The 25365-nt window shown below is 38.8% G+C and overlaps 1 protein-coding gene across 1 annotated transcript in view; it reads right to left on the minus strand.

Moving 5' to 3' along the window:
* Positions 1–25365, minus strand: part of LOC118823783 (formin-1) — a 110438-nt gene that overhangs the window by 37574 nt on the left and 47499 nt on the right. Inside the window, exons 6-14 of the mRNA XM_036593597.1 lie at positions 21724–22445; positions 19030–19171; positions 9016–9103; positions 4234–4295; positions 3220–3308; positions 2338–2467; positions 2029–2175; positions 1161–1220; positions 942–1062 (exon numbers count right to left, since the gene is read on the minus strand). Coding sequence (XP_036449490.1) covers positions 942–1062; positions 1161–1220; positions 2029–2175; positions 2338–2467; positions 3220–3308; positions 4234–4295; positions 9016–9103; positions 19030–19171; positions 21724–22445 — 1561 coding nt within the window. The remainder of the gene's footprint in view (positions 1–941; positions 1063–1160; positions 1221–2028; positions 2176–2337; positions 2468–3219; positions 3309–4233; positions 4296–9015; positions 9104–19029; positions 19172–21723; positions 22446–25365) is intronic.

Here is a 25365-nt window from a genome sequence, read left to right on the forward strand (position 1 = left end):
CGAGATATCAAAGCTCAAGGAAACACACCATCAGGCCATACTAAACTACTGCCCTAACAAGAGGCAACATGGAAAGGGCCTTCTTCCACATGTGTAACTCATGTACTAACTCTTTTTCAGTACCAGAATCTCAGGGCTATATTACCAGGGGTATAATTAAAAACACTTGCTTTCTTTAGGGTGGTTCATGATAGCACAGCATAAATATTTATCTCGCTCAGCTCGTGGTGGGGATAAAAAATAAATATGTTGAAGGTTCTCCTTCCAAAGCACTGCAATTTCTGCCTTACGATTTGGTGCCAGTACCCTGAGGACTCAAAGGCGAGACGTTTAAAGTTTTTTGTTGCGGTCCAGATCAAATGCTAAGGCCCTTATGTTGTATTTATTGTCTCCTAGTCTTCCATTTTTTCCTAATAAATGACTGACAGACAGCTTGAGGTGGGTAGGCGACTCTTTTGTAGATTACTTTGTGTTTTTTCCCCTCCGGGTCAGTGAGGATCAGGGTTTTTTAACTGTGATTTGTGAATGGAGGAGCGAGGATAGAGAACGTATCTAATTGGTTTCATATGTCGTATTATTGGTTCATTTAAATAATCGCAGACACCAAGGGCTGAGAGCATGACCCTCAACCTCCCGGCTGCTTATAGAGGAGTTTGTTGAGCGTAAAAGACCCCTACAAACACCTTCACTTCTTACACTGGCCCTAGTAAATACATTCTCATCGATATGTTTAGGGGCATAGTGAAAAGTTCATAACCAAGCACTAGAAATTATAAGAAAGCAATAGCATTAAAAGAACATCGAAAGGCCAGTGGCATTAGACACAACCTTTTTAAAGCTTTTCCAAAGCTGTATCATCCCCTTCTACAAACTACACATTTTGCTATGCTTTAGAAAGAGTACCACAAAAGAACCCCCCCGACCCCCCCCAAGTACCATACCTGTGAGATCCCTCTTTAGCTTTCGTAGGTCCTTTGAGAGGTCGTCAAACTTGACTTGAGCAGCCAGGAACAAATCCTGAGGCTCAGGCAGTGGGAAAACACTCTTATCTGTTCCTGCATTCTGAAACAAACAAAAAACTCACACTTATTTCAAAGCTAGATAGAAAAAATGTTATTGAGCACTCACTAGCTAGCATTTACTAACAAGTAATACTCTACCTCATCTATGTTTCGTAGGTAGTATGACACCACATAATCCACCAGACTGATCCGGTTGTCCTATGAATGGAAATGACATAAAGGGTTAAAGTAAACTGTAGAATATATTTGAACTGAATACTGCTATATTTCTTACCACTGAACTGAACTACATTAAATAATTTACTGCTTCTCTGGACATTAAAGTGACACCCATATATGAGTTGTGCGAAAATATTGGCCAGTACTGACAACTCAAGGTTTTATTGGTATTGATCAAAATATTGATGATTGTCAACATTTTTGATTGTAGCATCACCAGGAATCAAACTTGCAATCTCTGGCAACAGCACAAAACCTTGTGGTTGTGCCACGGGGGAACCCAGTATGACTCACCCCTGTGTAGCTACATCACAGTCATACAGACTGAACTGTTGAATTTGAACACAAAACACCATCAGGAGGAAAATAACAAAAAAACATGTAAAATGTTTTCAAATCTAATAATCAGCATGAGAAACCACAAACCAATATTTACAAATGATGATTATTTAATACTCTGTGAGTTTCTGTTGTTTGAGTTTGTGTGAAAATTAAGAACTGTCAATCATATCTGTCAATAAAGCTAAAACTATTGGAGTATAAAATTAAACTCTAAAATGTAAATATAAAACTATATCAGCCAATATTATAGTTTTTTTTTTTAGCCCCTTAAAATCAGTATCTCATGTCAGGCCCTACTAGACTATTTACATCCTATTAATGGCTGAAGCTACAATTTACTATCTACAATACCTTTGCTAGCTTGGGGAAATATTTCATGCTAATCTGTCATAAATTCCTTTAGGGGCATGGTAGCACTCTTTATAGCACTGTAGTGAGTAAGTACCCTGCTCTTGACATCCTTCAATTTGGGGAGAATTTCTAAACCGAAGCCATCAGCCTGCCCTCTGGTCCTGTTCCCACCGTTCATATAGTTCCCAAAGGCTAGGACCAGGCCTATCACTTCTTTAAGACTGCTGCCGTCCAGGAGCTCCTGCAAAAATATATGAGCACACAAACAAATACAACAAATTACAACAAAATTACATTCAAATACATTCTAGTGACTCTGAACTGCTATCCTGCCATAGCTGCTCATCACTAGGTAAATCTTGGCATTAAGAAAGCAAATTATGGCACATCTGCCTGATCATACCTTGCACACTCTGGAGATGATCTCTACTTTGCGATGAATGGAGGATATAGCATCCTGAAACACTGACCGGAATATGATGCAGTGAGCGCGGCCAGCAAAATCCGGAATCTGAGAAAGCTCATAAAGAAACCTTTGCAGAGAAGATAAGAAATCAAGTGAAAGGAAGGAACACGCACTATCCAAAAGAACTTAGTGACAGGCTACTTCTGTTCAATTTACATGCTAACTAGAAATACATCAATAGAGATCTGCTTTTTGTTACAATCTGACAAATCTGTATGTAACTAAGTGTAATTAAGTGTGATTAAATTGAGGATCAAAGATATGAAACATGAGACAGTATGTACACAGTTTGAGGGAAAGACTCAATGACTCAGTAAAAGCTAACAAGTAGCCCACTCCTGACTCATTTGCCTGAATATGCTTTGTTCCACTGTAAGGCTCAGTAATTACTGCTAGTCACATTCACAGTTTCCGACTCTGACCAATGAAGAAAACAAAGGCCTTGTTGGTGAATGTGGTTTTAGACTGAATCACAAAAAATAATTTTGGAATTGTGTACAAAGTGTTATTTTATCATGATGTTCAAGACTCTTTAAGATTACAAGTTATTTGAAAGCTCCTAAATCAGCTCTGTGTCTAGTTATGTGATTTATAACATAACCAACATATAAATCTCTAAATTCAAATGACACGGTAGGGTGACCAATGAAAAATATTTTATACAGCTTTGATATAATACCACAAGCTCCTACTTGCACATATCCTGTGTTGCTAATAACATTTTGCCTCCCTATTTCACACCAGTAAACTTGAGGAATTAAGAATTTTTACAAAATGAATCTCACGAGCAGCTTCATCAAGTAATAATATATGTCGTACTGTTCGGGCTTGTCCAATAGCTTGACTTCATCTTCTTTCGATGTCTCATAATGTTTTTTGATCTTCTCCAGTTCATCACTCTGAGCTCTCTGTAATCAATTCACAACAGTTACTGACAAAATATAACACAACCTATTAGGACAGCTAATAAAGACAGAAGTAAAATCATAAAGACATTGAGACAACAAGGGATATCTAGTAAAGCAATGCATGCTGTAGTAACCACATACATGCACTGTAACACAATGCTGAAGCCATAATATTATTGGGAAACTGACCAATATGGTATAGTTGGCAAAACTGTATCTCTTTGCCAAAGTATGGCAAAAATATACTATTACCATACTTCAAGACATTTGTGCTATGCATCAAAACAATACATTTTTATTTAGAGTTTTGACTGAAGTTAAAGCAGAAAAAAGTCTCACAGTGCTACTTTTAAAAAATGATAGCAATGCACCGAAAATTCAATCACTGAAAATATTGTTAAAATGGTACTTTCATTTTTTTTTCCCTTACTAAGAGCAAACAGGCCTAAAACGAAGAGTAAGAATTGAATGTGCAGTTGGTCAGTGTTCTTTAAGTACCTTAAGTACAATATGCACAATATGCTCAGAAAAATTGTTTCTGTTAAGTAATACGATGCAATTTATCACAATAAAGATAAATATCGTTATATTGCCCACCCCTTGAGTGGAGGTAGCCCTCATAAAGTAGCCAGTGACTGGTAGTACAAATAAAAGGTTGGCGACTACTAATACAGCGAATGGTGGGTTTATATCAACCAACAAACAAACAAACTTAAAAAAATAGATAAATCAATGTCCTTCAAGTAAAAAGGCAGTAGGTGGTAAACATGAGATATTTTATATATATATATTTTAATTTTTGTATTTTATGTTTATATAAAATATCTGATGCTACTGACTAAATGTTACATACAAACTGATGAAAACAGTAGGCCTGCATGAATTTTTGACAGCTATTCAATTACAAAGCCCCAAAACTACTCACATTTTCATATAAAGCTTCAATGGTCTCCAGATCCACCACGGAGTTGTCCACGGTAAGAACAGCTGCAACAGTAAATCAGTTTATTAGCAGCTCTTGTACCCAGACAAAAAGGAAAAAAACCCTAGCAAACACGCTGTACTCGTTAGCGTTAGCTCTTGTTTTGGAACGCGTGCATATTTTCCCCTGAAAACTTAAGACATTTACATGCTATACTGTTTCATGAGCCTGTTTGTACCTGGGTTTATTGGATGGCAGTGCCTCTAATACTTAGACTTGGAAACACAATACCAATTAACTCATAGCACTGCTGCAACACCTTAAAAAGTTTATTTTCAATATGCTGTTGCAATGAATTCATATCCATATTTATATTGTTGGTGGATAAATAGCATCAGACTTCATTTCTGAGTTATGAAGTGGTTTAAACAGAACCTTAAATAGAATATTTTCTGAAAAATAACATAATAAGGACATAGGGAAGAGCGGAGCACAAACAAACTTGGGGTAAAATATAGCATAGGTCATTTATGCAGCTAAAAGTGTTTGAGTAGGATGTGCTTTTAGACATGCTCTTGTGTTCCCATAGCAATGTTGTCAGTAAATTCCAAAAGCAATTAGACACATATTTCTCAAGTTAAACTCTGAAGACCATAAAAATTTAGTGTATTTATGTATTTATGTTTGAAAGCTCATCTGGTTTAAAGAACACAGAATTGTACTGAATTCATGTATTTTGCATATACAATGCACTTTGAAATGCTTCAGTTTATCAGACTTTTTAACGACAGTTACAATTAACATCTCAGTCTGTTATAATTAATCCATCTATGGAGTGACTTCTAACTCTTTTGGTTGAATTATGTGTCATTAACTGTAGATGCTGGAAACAAAGTTGTGCAGAGATGTGCAGGTTACGTGTATAAACAATCAATAATCAAGTACTTTAAAAATTATTAAGAAAAAACAAAATGTATTAAGTTATCCCCCCCGCTCCCCTATTTTAAAAAGCATGTGGTTAATATGCATTGTTGGGCACTGAAGCTATGGCTGTATTAACAGGATCACCAGGTATTTTTCATCTGATGCCCCTTTGTTCCACACATACACACACAGAAACACACACGTAGGGGACTAAGCCTGTAGGCCATGGGTCATGGCCAAAAGCCTGTACTTGCTTAACCTCAGGACCCACACATACAGAACTACCACAGCTCTGCAATCATCAGCACTGCCTTGCCAGAGAAGAGAAGAGAAGAGAAGAGAAGAGAAGAGAAGAGAAGAGGACAAGACCCTCTTGCCTGCCTAGGTACAGTATATCATGTTTCCATAGCCTAAGAACAATAAGGCCAAAAAGTTGCACTGTGATTTTATACAGAGACATTTCAATGGGCCGAAAGGGCTTTCTGGCTTCTCTCTGCAGACGCCAGTGTCTTCCAAATAAGACTCTGACTATCTGCTTTTCTCTGTTGAGCTTGTTAGTTGCCAGCAGTCCCGCTGACAGATTAGAGGAGTACTTCTGGATCGAGCTCTTTCCAAGTGGTGTTAAAAATGGACTTTTGCAAAGCATGTAGGGCATCTGATCAATCACGCAAAGGTGAAGGCTGGGGGTGTGTGCTTTTGTGTGTGTATGTGTGTGGGTTCAAAGGTATGACGTGTTCTGGAAATTTTTTCCACACCCTCAGATCAAAGGCCACCAGCAACCGCCACCTTGCTTGGTTTCCCTCTATTAGCCCCTCACTGAGTGAAGAATAAGAGATCGCGTGTGCGGGTGGGTTACAGAGTTCACAGTGGTTAGCATGGTGATTAGAGCAGCCAAGACCCCAACTAAAGTAAAAGTCTTAATTCAGTGAAATAATGGCTTATGTAGAAGTAAAAGGAGCCAGTTTCCCAATTATTAAGACCAAACCTAAATTAAAAAGAATTTCCAATGGTAATTCTCCATTGGCACTGAAATTTAGTCCAAAATTAGGCAGGTGCGTAGGACACCAGTACTTTGTGTTTTTACGTTTTTTACTTTTTTTGACATAGTATTGTTGGGAATTAAGCATTGTGATACTACACTTGGTATCACTATCAATATCAGAAGCTCAAAAAATGTCACGAGTGCTGAGTTCTCCGTGGAAGTGTAGTCAAACTTTTTAGAACATCCAGCACAGAATGGAACACAAATCAGGCCTTAATATAGTTTTGAAATTTTCATTACTTTTTAGTTTTTCAGTTTTGTTTCAGTTAATTTTAAGAGTGCATTAATATTTTTTTTCCAGAAAGGAGGAGTTTTAGTTATGGTAAATATTTTGACAAAAACAGAGGCCAAACTGAAATCTGTCCAGAATGACTTGAGTACCGCACTTTCCCCTGCTTGCCGCTGAGAGTCTGCCCTCAATAACATAGTATAGGATAGCAGAATGACCCAGGTGGATAGTAGAATAACCCGAGTGAATTCTTCCTCTGAACGTCAGGGACTTGTAATTTTCTTCTGATAAGTTTTCTAAGGCTAAATTAGCACAACACTAGACTATGCTAGTAGACTCGGCCAGGTTGCTAAAAGACATCACCTTTACATTAGATAGAGACATCGCCATCTTGGGTTTTTACGGGTTAACACAGATGATATCCACTTCTAGATCATCTTTCACACACTGAAAACATGAATGTTTTTTCTCTGTTATACTTTTTAAGTTTCCATTCTTGTTGCAGTTGACCTTTTGGATTTATTTTGTTTTAATGTTTTCAAAAACTGACATTTTTAGGAATTCAAAGGGAATGACTAAAGTGAAACAGAGAAAAAAAGTAGATGTACATAGCCACACCCACCTCTGCTTTTTAATTACTCTCTCTCTCTCACCCCTTCCCAATCACCTTTTCTCAAGTGGCTGTAATTGCATTACATGTACCATGGCTTTTTAATTTGCCAACAAAGAGGCGAATGGCTCTGGGAGCTGGCAGCCCCTCAGAAGTGCTTATTAAGAGTCTCTCCTCTAGTATGACACTCAAAGACTCTGCACTTCTACCAAACCTGTCATTAAGAGGTCCACACATGCTGAGAGAGAGTGAGAGAAGAAGAGAGAAAGAATATAACAGCAACAGCCTGCCAGACCCAATGTGCCAGGCGTACGTGTGTGTGTATTCTGTGCTGGTGGATTTATACACACTCAGATCATTAGCAGATCGCACCCATTAGGGATGTGGAGAGTGTCACCAGCTCAAATAAACAGATTGGAGGTAGCCACATGCACAGACAGGCAGGCACTGACTGCACTGTTGCTGTCTCCAACCAATCTAAACACAGCATTCAGCATTCGTTCTCTTCGCTCTTATATATCTTGCTGTTACCTTACTCTCACTTCACGTTAGGGATGTAAATGATTAACCATTAACCATCAGATAAACAACTGTTCGACCAATGTTATCGGTTAAATAAATGCTGATTGAATTTCATTGCTATTTCAGTAGGCGGGTCTATAGTTTAATTTGAGAAAAGTTTTTAAATTGTACATGTTATGGCATAATAGCCAACTGGTTTTGCTAGGTCTACTAAAAATGAAGCACACAGCTAAAAAAAAGTGGTGCTCGGGACCACTTTTTCAGGATAATGACAGCATAACTACAATGATGTACCATATCGAAAAACAAACATCCGCAAGCAAGAAGACAGACAACTATTTCTCCATGCTGTGATGTACAGCAGTGTGAGGAATCATACATGGGTGTCCAAAAAAGTGGTGGATGGCAACGTCTTACGAGAGCTACCAAGGTGAGACACTGAGACAAGGTTAGCCCCGATCATAGCTTTTATGTTTGTTTTCACTTATGCTAGTAATTAATGGTAAAGAATTTAGAATAGAACTTTCTATTCTATGGTAAAGAACTTTTAGCCCATCATTACATATCCCAGTTATGTCATCAACTTTTTAGTTTGTTTTCAGACAAGCATAAACATATTATAGTTGCCTGTCTCTGGGTTTAAACAAAACTTTTAGTCCATTTCCATGGTGAAGCTTGACCCACGTATCAGTACTACATTCCACGGTCTATACAAGGAACACTTTTTAATATTGATGCTTTAATACAGAATTCAGTTATGGTGAATAACTGTGTGCATATCAAGTATTTCACAATGCTTCTAACATAGCTCAGCCAATCAGATTTCAGTTTATAATATATATTATTTGATGGGTTAAGTTCTTAATTTTAGGCTTGTCAGTTAACAGTTAACCAGCGACTAACGACGGTCGGTTATCGCTCAAAAGAATTTGCCAAAATTCACATCCCAATTTCATGTGTATCTCTTTACTGTTATGCACCTTTGGCTCCCACATGCATACAGTCATTCGGTCTGTGTTTCCTCAGTCAAATGGGAGAAATTTCCTGCCTCTGAACTCCAAAAAGAATAGGAAATGAATAAAGGATAGAGTCTTTAACATAATTCTTATGATGCATGTTAACTTAGTCACTGGAGCCCCACAAACATACACATACACACTGTTAACATGCTTCGCTCAAACACCAGCATTGTTCAGCATAGACACAGGAAATTTGTAAAAAGGCCAACTGGAAGCAAATCAAGAGACGTCGGCAAAAGAGAGAGAAAATTACAGTTGCGTATTGCTCACATATTCTCCCACTAAAAATAACTGAGCCCATCTGTGAGTTATCAAGCACACCAAGAACGATTTAAGTCTATCGGCGTGCAATTAAACGAGGGAGGGGGGCACTTAAGAAAGCCGGGAAATGGTTGAATGAGTTGAAGAGGAGGGGTGAGGGAGTGAGCGTTGTGCTCACCTTGCTGAATATCCTTCATCTCCAGGTGAAGGCTGGATATTAGGATTCCCACCGCCTGAGAACGCTTCCCATCCAACAGTTTGATAATCTGAAAGGAGTTCAAACAGATAAAACAGTACTTTTAGTCATCTTCTACATCTTCACATCTGCACAAAATAAAATTTTAAAACTAAAAACAAACTTTTTGGCAACAGGAACACAGGTATTTTATGAGCATCAAGGATATACTGCTCATTATCGATCAAACATATTGCTAAAATTATCACTAAAACTGAAAATTGACATTACGGTATGTCAATATCATAGCATAGCAGTATAAGCTATATATCACCAGCACTAATTGAGCTGCCATTTTTTATTCTTTGCTATTAGTAGAAAGTTTCTCTAATTTATAGGATAACAGAGTGAAGTAACGTAGTCTGTATTTTAAATATGCTCACTGGCCACTTTATTAGAAATGCCTGTCTTGTAGGTTTTTGTTTTTTTTATTTGCACATATTGCAAATATTATGCGACTGTCACTGCTGCGTTGAGAACAGTCCACCACTCAAATAATATCTGGTTAATAGCAGTCCTGTGGTCAGAAACTGACCCATGATTAATGGGATAGAGGCTGGCTAACAAACGCATCACAACAGATGAGCTACAGTCTGTAACTGTATACCCACTCAGTCAAGTCATAAAGAGATCAGTCAGTAGAAGTACAAGGTAGGTTTTTCTATTAAAGTAGAAGGTGGGTATTTGCAAAATACTGACACAAAGACCCTAACTGAATTGAACTAAACTGAACTGATGTTGTTTCTATATCATTGCTGTCAGATCAAAACCTTCCAACTCCAACACAGCAACTTAACAGGAGAAGGAAAAAACATTCTTAAATTTTAATGTATATTAATGTAATCAGATTTTTCCAAGTAATGTTGGACCATTTGTTATGAAAATTTTGAATCAATGTTTAAGTGCAACTGGTGTTTCAAATTACATAAAAAAATTAAAACAACAAATGTGGAGGTTTTGTTTGACACCGACGATATACGATGTAGCCTAACTAGCCCGCTCATGTGGATATATGATACTGTCACTGACAGTACAAAAAAACCCTTAATTGAGTCATATGTGATACAAACCTAACTAGGATGCAGCTGTGAATAAAAATGGAGAAAAGTGGAACCATAAAAGGACATCTTTTGGTCCTGGACGAGCAGGCTAACAGATTTTATAACAAACTATAAATTCACAGGATTTTTATTTGCACCTACACATGGTCACAATTACATATGACTAAATATCCCCATAAAGGGCAAAACAGTTTTTGGCAAGTTAAAGCCCAGCTCTAAAAGTTAATGTCTCGGACTTCTTCATTAGGTAGCCATTGAGCGCCCTTGCAGGCGCTGAGCTACCGAGGTGTTCAGTGGGAACCGGTGCGAGGGCTCTTTAGAAGTGAGTATTGCATTACAGCCGGCAAAGTGGGCATGCTGCTTCTGCATTCATTATTAATGTCACTGGGGATCTCCCCTGGCCTCCCCTCCCACAGACACTACAAGAGAGGGAGAGCCTCTCTTAACACCTCTAATGAACTGCAGCGTTAAAGCTAACCAGCCTTAAAACTTCTGCAGCGTACGACGGCTGACTGGGGCCACCAATTAGCACTGGTGCCTAACAGAGCTAATGCATCGGTGGCAACACAGGACTGTGGCATGCTACCGCTGTTTAAATATAAAAGGACAGATGGATGGATCATGGATGGATGGAATCCATCCAATTAGAAAATGTGGATGGATCCAATTAGAAAATCTGCTTGTGACCTTTAGGAATGTATTAAATCACAGTTTTTGGTTTCCCTTACAGTTTCAGACTGATAGGATGTTTGCGGAGCTTTTTTCCAACCTTAGTCCTACATTTAATGCAGGTCATTTATTTAGCAAATTTGTTTTTCTTTTCCTTTAAATCACTGGATTCATGAATGATTAAATCATTAAATATTAAACACTTTTCATGGTTCAGTACCGGAATACTGGAATGGTTACGGGAGAATAAAAATTTTTAAGAGAGTGCTTTCTCTGGAGTTTATGACTAAGTTACACAGTGATGCTCTGAAGCAATATGCCTGTCTAATAGCCAACAAAAGCTGACATATTCAGAGAAAAAAAGCAGATACATGGATGGAATGAAGTCTACTGTGCTCCTAGAAGTCAGCAATGATCAGGAAAGCAATTGCAGTCAGTATCAAAAAATAACCAGAGGTTATTAAAAACTCCAATAGCTTTATAATAGCCAAGCATCCTCAACATTACATTACAAGGCCAATTGCCTTAACTTACAGCCACTACATGATTCAGTGACCTGGATTACTGAAAACCTTCACAAACATATTGCCAGTTAAAACAGCAACATCTTCAACAGTGCTGGAATAATCTGATGTTTGCAGGTAACTGACTGCAAAAGAAACAAGTAAAATAAAGTTAAAAATGATGATGATATTGACAATGTCTGTCTATTTTGTGTAAAATACCACTAATTTAGATGTATTACAAAGTGTTTCACTTTACAACAACACAAAGCAAGCAAGTACATTATGAGAGGAGAAGGCCAATCAAGCATACACTTAATTTAATGAATAGAAGACTCAATTCAGAAACCTTTGCAAATGGCTGCAGCAAAGGCTTGGCAAAGCATGAAAGGAAGATAAACATAATGTCATTACATGGTTACAGGCTCAACGGTTATTGTGTGCCGGTAAAAATTCTAGTTTAATTCTTTTTTCTTTGCTTTCCTTCAAGAGAAGTCTGGGTACAGATGCACTATAGGTTCAAAATGATAAAACACACAAATTACCTAGAAATCAAAGCTGGTATTTGTTACTTTTCCTTCATATTCACCTTGTGATCTTTAATCCAAATAATACACTCGCAAGTATGCAATACAAAGTACAAAAGTAAGTTTTTACTTGGGTCAACTCAAGCTGACAAAATAGCTCAACTTATTTGTGTCTGTATTTTTAATACTGTGACTATTGCACAACACATTTTGGGAAATCTTGAGGTCTAGATTCTTCATAGAAATACACAACACTGCCAAAGCAAAAAATATGACTCAGGAATTTATGACGGAGAGCACCGTGACCCAGGTCTACCCAGGCTAACATATCCTGAACCCACTCTTAGACGTCAAACCACGTCCTAAAATAGCCGCTTGGTAAACACAAGGTGCCGGGGCCTGCAAGTCATTCCAGAACTTCTGAGTCAGGACCAATTAAAATGTCAGTTTGTTTGAGCAGTATTACCGCTGTACAAACTGCGTATTAAATGTGATTCATCTGGCGACTGAAATCGCCGTATGATCTTTATGCATTAGGCCACATATTACAGGCCTGTGCTGCAGGTAGAGACAAAGAAAGCGGCAGAGTGGGATGTATTTTTTTTTTACGATGTGTAGTGTATCTCATCATTTTTAACAATGCTGAGACACACCACAATGCTGAAGGAAACTGCATGGGCCTTCTGCCTTAAATGACAGCTGTGGACATCCCCCGGACTAGTGCTTGAAGTGGACGGGTAGACTACACCACATTCTGAATGGAGATTTTTCACTGAAAGAAAAGGCTTAAACCCTGTCTATGGAAAAAGACCCCAAATGTCCAAAAAACTGCTCATCCAATGTAGAAAAAAAATTGACCCCCTTTGCTGCAGGAACAGCCTCTACATTTCTGGAAAAGCTTTATACTAGATGTTAGATGATACTAAAAAGCTTTATATGTAGATGTATAGACTATGCAGTGTGTGCATGCAACTGAGAGCCTCTGTCAGCAATGAGTGATTCTTAAAGTAGCTGAATCATTGATTAGAAGGCTTATCTGGATACTTTTGGACAATATATCTATTCATATTACTTCATTACCCAGGGCACATATTATCCAAATCAACTTGTATTCTAAAGTTAATTTCTCATATACTTCTCTTTTTCTTTTTTTCCTGTTAGTGGCTAGCCTAGTACATAAAAAACACTTCAGTAATATTATCTTACAATCTTAGCCTGGTCACAAAAAGGCAATAAGAGAACAATGTCAGAGTCAGAACACATAACACTGCTTCAAAATGAGAAGACTGCAAGATACCTGCAATAAGCATCTTACCTGTGAGACATAACCTCAGCAAAGGGACCACCACCACAAGTGTGACATCAGTTAGTGCTATAGCTGCCCTTAATACCGTTAATGTAAGTATATAATTAATGTAAGTTACTGTTGATGAACAGTACAAATGCTTGAAAAAGGGGCAACTGCAACATTAGCATTATAGCACCAGCACTTATTTTTTCCCTTTCAAGCAGTGCCCCAGACCCAAGCGGAGCCACATGCCTGCAATTAGGTTTTAGTCCACTAGTCTGACTGAGATGACAGAGTCTCCACTTGCTTCGTGTCATCTCCTCTTCTTTCATATGATAATCAGAAGCGAGGCAGAAGGCCTCAAGAACACACATAGTGTGGATCAGGACATATGATACAAATTAGCCCCCCTGCACCACTACCTTATGTAATTGTGTACAGAGATGAGATGACTAGCTCTGTTTTAAACACTTTAAGGGTGATTTCAATAATAACCCCTTAGACCCAGGGCTTATTATTAAGTTATTTATTTATAGTTCATTTTTCAGAAAATACTATGAATTATTTAAAAACTACTATAAAACTAATATGTATGTGGGTGATTCCACAATTAGGGTGACATTTGCCCTGTGTAATTCATAGAATTATGCTTTCATTTTTTTTTTTACATAACTCAACATCGAATCTAAGAAAACATGCATTTAAGGACATTCTGATGATTTAATTACATTTTTAGTTTAAATAAATGAATGAATAATTTACTTTTCAATGTATTATTTGGGTAACAGGGTATACAATATCATTATAAAACTTAGTTCATGAAACATCCTACTGAACATTCCATGACTTGATATTTCAGAGGGGTTAATGTGTTCAGGTAACAGGACTGAGTGAATGTTATGAGAGTTTTTCATAATCTATAACAGATGAATTATGAAAAAGGATGTTTCAACCATGAGATGCTAAATAGTTTGACACATTTTAAAGATAATCTTTGAAAAAAAAGAATTTTGATGTTTTTAATGATTATATTTCAAGGTAATGTGTTGTGTAGATAGTGGGAGACATAAACAGATGCGCAGTAGTACTTGCACGCGAAGATTCAATAAAGCGCACACACACAAACCTCATCTCCATAATGCCAGTGCAGATCAAAACACATACTTTCCCCAAACACCTACAGACTCCAACCATTTCCTCACCTCTCCCAAAACAGCCGCGCACCCCAAGGCGACAGGCCCAATCTGGCAACACTTTGAGAGGAGGCACGCACAAGCACACCCATACGCCTGCACTGTCATCACTCTCTGCTGGCCAGTTGAGCTGCTCATCGATTACATCCAGACTCACCTGACCACTATCGGAGGGCCAGAGCTACTGCTATTGGCTTGTCAGTTTCTCCTATACTGCACTGTAAGGAGGGCCAGAATAGGAAAAATTGACAGAAGTCCACGTCTGGCTGACAGGCTGGGCCTGCTACCCCTCCTCCTGAATTTCTCCACGCAACTGCCCAAAACCCCTTTCTTTCCTGGCCTCGGCCAGTGAGCATGACTTCTCAGAAGGATGATTCAGGAAAAGCGTTCGTACCTTGGAGTGTAAACAGGCGCAGATAAAAGATGGAGATGTAAACATGTTACTTTTGTTTAGCTGACCTTCTGGAAATTGCGCCGCTTTGCCAAGACGCCCGTGCCAATAACCATCTGTCTTCTCACTTTTACCGGACACAATGTTGAAACTTAATAATGGTGTCATCAAATTTTTCATGGCCCAAATTTTTCTCTCTCTCTCTCTCTCTCTCTCTCTCTCTCACTTTCGTTCTCACGTTCTCTCTCTCACACTCATAGATATGCAGACTGGGTAAATAAGCTATCCAGACACACTCTGTGGTGCTTATTTTTTTGGGTTACATTATAATCAAAGAGAGGAAATAATTTTGAAATTTTACACATTCTGATGTTGGCAAAACTGTCAAATCAAAGCTTGAGATTGAGTTCTAACCTCTTTGCATCTACACTTCATCCCAAACTGGTGTTAGGCTATTTAGATTTGCGTGCTTTCTTTTTTTTTATCATTTATCCTCAATGAAGCTGCTAAACCAGGGGTTCCCAATCCAGTCCTGGCAACCCCATACTATGCACATTTTAGCAATTTGTCTCATCTAGCACTCAAGATTCAGCCCATTAACTAATTAACAAGATCCTCGTGGTCTAGGTCAAATTTGTAGAGTAGGGACAAACAAAAATGAGCAAAGCACTGGGTCACCAAGACTAAATTGGATTTTATGGGATCTTAAAAAATTAAAAGATCAATGATTAAAAGATCTTAAAAGATTAACGGGCCCCACATAAAAATATTACTTTTAATTAAAGGTGCAGTATGTAAGATTTAGAGTGATGAGTTGGAATATAGAGTTGGAATATAGTACACAAAACCATGTTTTTATTAGTGTATAATCACCTGTAACTATGAACGGGTGTGTTTTCATTAGTTTAGAACGAGCCCTTCATATCTACATAGGGAGCAAGTCCTTTTTCTAGTGTTACTGCAGTAGCCCCAAACGGACAAACCAAACACTGGCTCTAGAGAGTGCCTTTCATGTTTTTCCGTTGAAATGACAGCTTGAATTTGGTGGCCCTACAGCACCAGTTGGAAGCAGGGCTGAAAGATCAACTAAAATTGCAATCACAAAATCGCAAGAGCTGTAATTTTGTAAAATTATAGCCTGCAGCTGCTTTTCACTATGTGTTGTTGTATGAAAAATTTACCTGTAGGAGAATATCAGGATATCAAGATTTAAATGCCAGAAAAGGTGCTGTCCATGGCTTTAAGATGCAGAAGTACCCACTTTTCTCATGATCTTTGTTTTTTTTTTAATTGGTAGTCCACATGCACATTCGTTGTTACATAAAACAAAAAAGACAAAGCCTATTACTGTTAATAATAATAATAATAATAATAATAAGCCACAATAACAGACGCCTAGAGTAGGGCTTTAAGAGTAACTGATTTTGTCTCAAAATTTAAGAGTGCAGTTGCACTAATTGAAAATTGTAATTGTATACTTTATTATCAGCAATATTGTCCTGAGTTTTAAGAGGGGATATTTAACTTAATAACAGAGAGCTAGTGAACTGCTTGTAGATAAGTTAGACCAATCAAAGGCAACCAAATCTCCATGTGTTGTGACATCACAACCGGAACTTACTGGCTGTCTAGCACACTACATTCTGGGGTCAAGCCTCAAGCCAGAAAAAGTGAATATTCTTCTTGGCAAAAATAAAAACAGGTCTAAACCTTAATTTACAAAAAATAATCACAATTTAAATGGCAGTTGCAATAATAGTTATTATAATAATAGGAAACATTTTGTGTTGTGAGAAGTTTGAGAACCCAAATTTTGACAAATGGAGAATCATACACATTTAGCACAAGAAAAACCTAGGGAGGGTGAATCCTCGTCATCAAAGGAGCAAAAACATGACGGCCACTGTAGGTTCTACTATACGCTTGAAAAGGGAGGGGTGAGGGAGGGGCATTCAGTTGGTTGCAACCTGCAACCTCACCACTAGATACCATGAAATCTTACATACTGCACCTTTAATAAAAAAGATGACAATGTAATTTGCTAGTTTACTCGCTGTTGTTATATCTCAAACAAGCTGATTCTCCCAAGACATGCAACTCAACTCACTAGCATTTAACATTAACCTAATTGTTTACAGTAGACTAGACATTTTATATCTATTATTGTCTATTTAATGCTCTTAAACTAAAAATACTATGTATGAAACAGATAAGTTGTAAGGGATCTGTTTGAAAATGACTGTCATGGATGAGATCCATAATAACAAGGACATAAATAGGCGTCAAGGCTGTCTGTATAGTGTTCATAGAAGATAACTGGTGAGGTATGTTAAGATTGGACCTTTCGGTGAATCGTAAGTGTACAATTTTGGCAGTATCTATATACGGAGCCCAATAAACATTTTTCTTTTCTTCTGTTCGGGCTGCTGCCCCACTCTGGTCTTTTGCTCAGTCATAGTAAAGATGTAGTCAGGGAATGACAAAAACATCCAGATCTACAGCTGTTTGGTTGTACATGAAAACTCATCAAGATTATAATTAGGCTAAGGCTGCACTCCATTCTAAACACTGGAAGAATCTAAGGGTTGAAAATATGAATCCTATTAAAATACTCCTTTTATAGGTATTTCATGAAATAGCTGACCTTACCCTGAGTGATGTTTAAATAATTGTTACAATATATTGCCTAAATGAGACATTAAACAAAAAAAATCCCTTTTCTATTCCTTTTAATCACTGAACGACTCAACTGAATCGCTGGATGATGAAACTGTTGTTTTACAGTTCAGTACTGGAATATTAAACACTGAAGTTTCACACCAGTGGAGGTTGTGTTGACAAAGAGCCCACAGAGCTCAGGATCAGCTTGCAGTGATACTTCAGATAGATCTATCTGTCTGACTGGTACTAAAACTTTATTTGAAAGATATGTAAGAAAAGGTATTACAGGATTATTATAGAAATAAAAGAAAAGGGTAGTATAAATGCTGCATTTCAGACAATTTGAAATACTTTTAGCTTTTCTAGTGTGTACTGAAATCTCAACAGAATTATGAAGTGATGAAGTGCTGGGACTGCAGTTTGTGGAGACGCAAGGCAACAGGCAGCTGGCAAGGCTTTTCCCTGTGGCCATTTGAAATCAGATCAGACGAGGCCAACTCCGAGGCCAGAGTGACCAGACATGCACACATTGGCGACTTGGTGCCCTAACTGATTGATCAGTGGGGGACTGTGTATGGATTTGAAGGAGGGCTAGACAGGCCCACTTGGGCCAGTGGCTGACTTTTGAACTGCCTGGACGCCAGAATAAAGTGCTGACTTGCCGAACAGGACCATTATTGTCAAAGCTGCACTTCTATAGCTAGTAATACCATGATGTCAAATGTTCTGTAGCAGTATCACATTAGAATTGTGGAACCGACCCATTCATAAATTCATAAATCATTAGCACTGAGGGAAAAGTTGTAGTCAGGCATATCCTAAAAAAACAGTTGAATAAAAAAGAGGATGTGCATCTTATCTATATCTGAGCCAATAAGATTAAGGCTCTAGCTATCTTTTTCCTATTTGAAACAGGTGATGGCATGAGTCAGTGGTATTATGGTTATATGGCAAAAAAGTGCTTCTACAGAGAAACGCACAAAAATGCAATTTAGATGTGGTGTTTGTATATCCACATACCACTGTACAAATCTAGGAAGCTGCAATTGTTATAAGGAATAGTCCTCTTGTCCAAGGTCATAGAGCACATCGACACACATGGGAAATTAAGGGCAACTCTTAATCTTATTCAACATTCTTCATGAAACAGTTTGTATATAACAATACAGCAAATAACATGACGAACTACATAGATAAAGCCAATATGTTAGCCACTCTACTTCTAAAATGTCACTCACAGCTCATGAAATGCTTACAACAACCATCTGTAGAGACACCCTTCCAAGAAAACAATCTCAAGAACCAAATGCAAAGTAGAATGTACGTGTGATGTTGCTGAAGCATGAGCTATAGTGTGCCTCAAACGTCCTCTAGTGGTAGCAGTGGGTGCTCCCCCCATCGACGCATAGCGAGTCCATAGAGGAGATGACAATGGTGTTAATATACGGACAATAGTGTAAATATACGTAACCTACAGTAACCTACGAAAACCACAAGGCACTCACAAGCATGCTGGCACAACGGGTCATTTGAAATGGTCAAGCAAATATAGTGAGTCCTCGGAATGATTCGCTATTACATGGCGAAAGAGGATATTTTAGCCCACTAATTTGGCACAGATGTGTTGTCGTGGTAGGATGGCAGCATGAAGGAATGGTACATACCTTCTTAGCTTTGGTCTTCTTCTCATAGGTGTCAGAAAGAGGCTTCTTCTTGGGCTGCAGTGTGGCTTTGGAGAAAAGATCTTCAAACTCCTTTGTGTCAATTATGTCTGGCTCTTCCAAAGAACCCCACAGCGTGTTATTACTGGAAAAGAGACACATTAACTGTACCAGTGTGCAATTAAGGTGCATGCAGTATTTCAGATGCCATTAGAGCAACAGCCAGTGACAGAGCAAGGGAGGATTATATAGAGTGGAAAAAGCACCTCTGGAAATACCAAGGCAAACTGTTCTCTCTCAGCTGTAAACAATGCTTTTATTTTCCTTAATGTTTACCTCAGCTGTGCCAAAACTTTTATTTGCACTGTCTGAAGTGAGATGAGACATTTTTTACTGATAGTGAGCCTACAGAGACAAAGTCTTCTAGAAAGCAGAATTTGTCCCAGGTGCTTTGGCAAAACTCTGCAATCTCTACTTGAGTGTTCTTCCAGAATCGAACGACTGTCTCCTGCAGAACTACTGCGTCATTAAGGATGAGAGGTATTTGATTTCGGGTGTTGCTGAGTAACATGGACAATACAAACAGGCTGTCTAGTCATGAGCGAGGGAGACTAACAGTGACTTGTGTGACTCCCTTTGCTACCTTCCTTTTCCACTCCTTCTTCCTAAAATTGGAAAATAACCTCAGATGGTACAGCAGCTTTTCTCCAAATGATAACACACATCAAAAAATGATAAAAAGTGGTGGGATTTATTAATCTAACAATCTTCTACCTTCAGTTTAGCAAAACCTTTAGGATTTTGGTAATCATCTTTTTATCAAGTGTGAATGAAGCATTGTCAAATGGATCTGGTGGGTTCCCATAAATGTCCATAAACTTCTGTGCTTGAAAGACTGTGCACTGCAGGTCTTGCATTCACTGCATGAAACACTATTTTGTATTGCTTAAAACTCTTTTCGTCATGTCTTATTCTAATCTTGGGCCCTCCGTCAGCAAAATATTCTGAATATAGTTCACCAAACATAATAAGCAGCCTAGACATTAACCAGAACTCTGGCAGGGTGCGTTGGATTCAGTGAAGGATTTTACAAGCGAGAAATGAGGTTTCTCAGAAAAACAAAAAGGGTCGAGCAGTTGGTCATGGATACAATACCGCAGCAATCAACTGTGTTGCCAGTGATTCAATTAAGGACAAGTGAGTCTAATCTTAAGTATTTGGGAGCCTCACATTGCAAAAGTGTTGCTCTCCCTAGAAGAACACAAATGGATGTGATGTGCACTGATCTGCCTGACATTTAGCCCTGTGGTTTAAATAGCTCTAATGGAGCCTACTGTCCTTTCAACAAATAGATGCAATAAAACAGGTGAAAGTGTGTTGGTGGAGACCAGCCAATGTTCACACATTGTTTAGCATTTTCCCTTTCTAGGATACTTTGTGAAGGCCACTGTTATGACTTTATACTATATAATGTTACAACCATACAAGGCTAGATACTGGAAGTATAAGAGATTAAAATTTTTTTGTTGTTATTTTGAACTCACTGACTGTACTTTTAATCCATTTAGAAGAAAATGTGTGGCTAAACATTAAATGCATAGGGGGTCTCAAATTTGCAGCACAGACATACAGCCTTGTGGCTTTAGTTTGGTTTAACACTTTTACTGTAGCGCTGATGGCTAACATGAAAACCTCAATTACCCCCAAGGTTCCTGGAGTGAGTGAGGACTCTGAAGCACCACTGTACATCCTTTCCTAATCCCCCTTACAGTAATACAAGGCCATAAAGCTCCTGGGCTGGCACTCCAAGCTCTTCAGCTGTATAAACCACAGGCACTTTAAAACAAGCAGCTCGCACTCCATTTCCCCCATAACCTCTTGCACTAGGTGTGGAGAACAGCATGCACACTGTGATGTGAGTGTGTGTGGGTTTTTATGACTGATTGAGCTGTAGTGCATGTTCACATTACCGGGCAGAAGTGACGCAAAACTGATGTTTTCAGAGTGCTGTGAAATCACAAATCTGATCTATTCAAATCAGAGCATAACCTCTTTCATATGTGGTCCTAGATACATACACAAATCGTGGTCACGTGACCTCAGTGAGATCCGATCTGAGCAAAAAATCAAAACTGAGCAATAAGGCTTGTAATGTGAACGTATATATTAGGGCAAAAGTGGCGCAAATCAAATTGTATGCCTAAATATGGCATCTGATTTTGAGCTGTGTAAACACAAACATCTGGTCGATCTTTTTAAATTGCATTTGAGTGACTTTCAGATACATATCCTAGATCAGATACAAATCTAATCAGTAATCATGCAACCATACAAAGAAAGAACGGATTGGGATTCACATGTTTTTTAGATGCAAAGTTCACTAACTTACACACTCACTCACTATGAGCACTCAGATAGCTTTTGGTGTTTTTTTGTTTTTTTTTTCTTTTTCATCATTTCACTCTACATGCATACATCACTGTTGTCATCATCCACTGTTGGCAGCACATCAGTGGTGGCTAACTTGATCAAATGTCAGCATGTGGGTCCTTTGGGGCAGAAGTCATAGATACAGCTCACTTATGAACACAAACGTGAACCATTTTGACAGAAAGATGGACTAATAAAACATGTAGGCTAATAAAGCTCTAAGGCCTGTAAAGTGAAGGTAGCCTGTATAAATCAGAGGGTGCTTACTTGTTATCATGAATCTGAATCCTAGTCCAGTAGAGGGGCTTCATTGGACAGGTGGGCTCTACAGCTGGCTTACGGGGGGGTTTATCTGTGGCCTGGCCAAAGCCAAAGCCACCAAAGGCAAGAGGAGGAGGTGGGGGGCCACACCCAGGCATGGGTGGGGGTGGAGGAGGGACACCAGGCATGCCAGGTGGAGGGGGCGGGGGAGGCAGCGGAGCTCCAGGGAGGGGTGGAGGTGGAGGCGGTGCAGGTCCAAGTCCAGGCAAAGGGGGTGGAAGAGGTGGTGCTTTGGATCCAGGGAGTGGCGGCGGTGGTGGTGGCGGTGGTGGTGGTGGTGCAGGCAGAGCTGCTGAGCCATGTGACTGGCCTGGCAGAGGAGGAGGTGGAGGAGGTGGAGCTCCTGGGGTCACACCCAAGGTCATGGTAATAGAGTCTAGGTCGAGTTTTTTGGGGAGGCTGAGACTGGGGCTTGGAGTCAACTTGGGTCCGTCCCCCTCTGGCGGCGTCTTGATAAAGGTCTCGCGGTCAGTCTGGATGCAGACGGTGCGGTAGGTTTTGGGGGGTATGTCGTCTTCAGTGGACACGCAGGCCTCCCGCAGGTCCCCCCGCTCCTGCAACGAGCCGTTCTGTTGCATCCGCTGCATTTCGGTAATGACTCCCTCCAGCCGGGACACTGCCACAGCATGCTCTCCCCGCAACTGGAAGACCTGGAGCTCAAAGTTGGCCTGGATTTGTGCACATGTGAAAATGATAGATATATTGGTTACATGGGGCCAAAAAGACAAAAAAAAAGTTTTGTAGAATGTGTTTTTAAAATGCATTTTTTTGCATGAAACTATATTTTGTCATACATCAACAGTTTTAAAAGAAAAGAACAAGTTATGTAAACGTTAAAAATATGTTTGCTCTCTCACTAGGTGAGGGCTGAGGTTATGGTAACTTTCTAGGGGCTAAATCAAAAGTCCTCACAGGTGAACTTCGGCCCACGCTGATGTAGACTGACAACGTCAAGACGTTTAACACATTCATGAAACCAGCTAGTAGTGGCTTGACATAGTGAGTCAATGCACAAAGGAATCAGCTTGTCACATGCACAAACATTGTGTTAAAATTGAGCATTTTCAGCCCTAAAAGTCAAACTCAAGATATTTTCGGTTTGGCTGAAATGCAAAGGAAACCATCTTGACAAACTTCCCATTATGTAATTTGGAGATGTGCTTACAAACACACTCCAAAGTGAGACTGAGAAGAAAAGCATTTTGCAATGAAACCTCCACATGTTTCTTGTTATAACGTGGTCTGCACAGGACTGAGCAAGGCACGCTGTCTACTCCCATACGCTGCCACTCCTTGTCAGCACTAAACATCCCCTGTCCATTTTGCTTTAAATCGAATGTGCGTGTGACAAACAAGACACTAAGACACAGTCAATTAACAACACATTACATGACTTTACTGCATATAAAAACATGAATCATTCTCCAAAAGACATCAAGATTTTCCAAGACTAAAATAAATTATGCAACATAAATGATGTATGCCACATAATTTGATGTCTCCCTAATGGCCCACACATTTAAATCATGTTTTAAAGAGGCTCATTATGCTGTTAACAGCTTGTATGTTTATAATAGTGTATGCATGTGAACACTGATGGCCAATTTTATGGATGCAAATTATGACTTCTCAGTAGAATTTGTGGCTACATCAAGAAAGTAAGCTTAGTTCAGTCACACTAAGGGCTGAAATTCTCTTACCATTTCTAACTAACCTATTTAGAAGACAATGTGTAGCAGAAAACTGTATTGTTGCTGTAATTCAACACCGATTCTGTGTCTCACATAGATAGAAAGGGATTTTCAAAAAAGAATGGCCATTGACTGTGTGATTAAGTTCAAGACCAGACTAATCTTGCTAATCTAGGCCTATCTGTGCCTGGAAACACAACTCTAAAATCAACGCCCTGTCTTATCTAGGACTATCATTACATCAGTGAACCCCTTATAGAACAGAAAGATAAAAAAAAAAAATCTGTGCCAAATGTATCCTCTCCCCTGAGAAGTGTGTGAAACTGCTTTTGAAGAGTCTCTTTAGATGCCACAGTCTTGCCAGTCACAGCTCAACTGCATAAACATTAGACCTTTTCTATCAGCAGACAAATCAGCATGGAACAAGTAGGGCGTTCAAACCAATACTTCAGCGAAGCCACATAAATAAATGAAATAAATATACAAGGAAAAGTTTCCTGAAGGACAGAGACAGTTTGACCACACATTTTCAATGGATGAGAGGCCGAGACGCATCCAGCTTGTAGACCATGATCTTATTTCATAGGAGGAGCTGGCAGGAGGTAGACCTCCATCTGGAAACCATCACCCCATTATGGCTTCTTCACTCACTTCTGCCCTCATATCCAACTATGCTGTTTACAGTCAGAGGGCAGCATGTTCAGCCTGTGGCAACGTGTTAGCATTTGCCACCTCACAACGAGTTATCAAAAGCGTTTTTTCACAGATCCACTTTTGTCTCTTATCCCTTAATGGCTAAAACAAATTAAATATTTTAATCTGAACAACTTTGACACCAGGATTATTATGCAGTTATCAATATTATTAATTGTATTAAGTTTTGTAATTGCTAAATATTGTTGTCAAAATCTCCTACAAATGACACGCCAACTACTATGAAACTAGAACGCAAATATGTAGTTACAAATAATGAGGAACTGAAGTCTGGATTCAAATATGGGCCCTCATAGTGTAAGAGTCCATTTCGTTAAGCTTATAAAGAGATCTTATGCACAAGTTCCACCCATTCCTGTAACAAGTTTTTATTAGACCTTTTTCTGTATTAATTCAGGACTAAACTGATCTCTTGGCCTAGTTTCAGTCGTTCTTCACCATGTCTGAACTGTTAATGGTAACCTAGACACATCCTCTAATGTCTGATAACTGGACCTTAAAGAGCAGAAACAGTCTAAATCTTGGAGCAACAGGCCTAATACACTATGAAAGGCTTTCAGTGCAGACCATAAGCCACATATGATATCTGGGCTTCCTTCCTGTCTCGCGGGACTTGTCAAACTTTTGATAGATTACATGTTCCACACATTAATAATGTGAATACTCAAATATTCTTTAATTACATTGGTTTTTCTAAGTAGTTTTTGGAAGCTTTGTCTTTTCCAGCCACATAAACTGTAGCCTAAATTACAATATGTTTCACCAGCAAAAGCCTTTAGATAGAATATGTATTGTAAATGTTCTGAAAATGTTAAAAATGGAAAAATGATAGCCCTAGAACATCTTATACGTAAAATACTGTCCAAAAGAGCTGTCATAGAATAAAAAGTGAGAATTTAAATCTGCATGAATGTGTGAAAATGACAAGACCTGAGCTGTAAAAGAAATCTCTGTATGAATTAGCCCAAGAGAAACATAAAAGGGAAGCATGCAAATAAATGCACTTCTCCAGAAAGTTTCATTTCAGTACCAAATGCAGCACAATACACTAAGGTAGCAGAATAACCTACAGCTGTCTTGGTTTTGAATATACCTTCATCTCTAGGTGCATATAAGCTTCAAAGTTGTGTACATTTTATGTTTCAATGCATTTCTGCGACCTCAGGCATTTACTGATGTTATT

The sequence above is a fragment of the Colossoma macropomum genome, unplaced genomic scaffold (genome assembly GCF_904425465.1).
Source record: "Colossoma macropomum unplaced genomic scaffold, Colossoma_macropomum, whole genome shotgun sequence".
Lineage (NCBI taxonomy): Eukaryota > Metazoa > Chordata > Actinopteri > Characiformes > Serrasalmidae > Colossoma > Colossoma macropomum.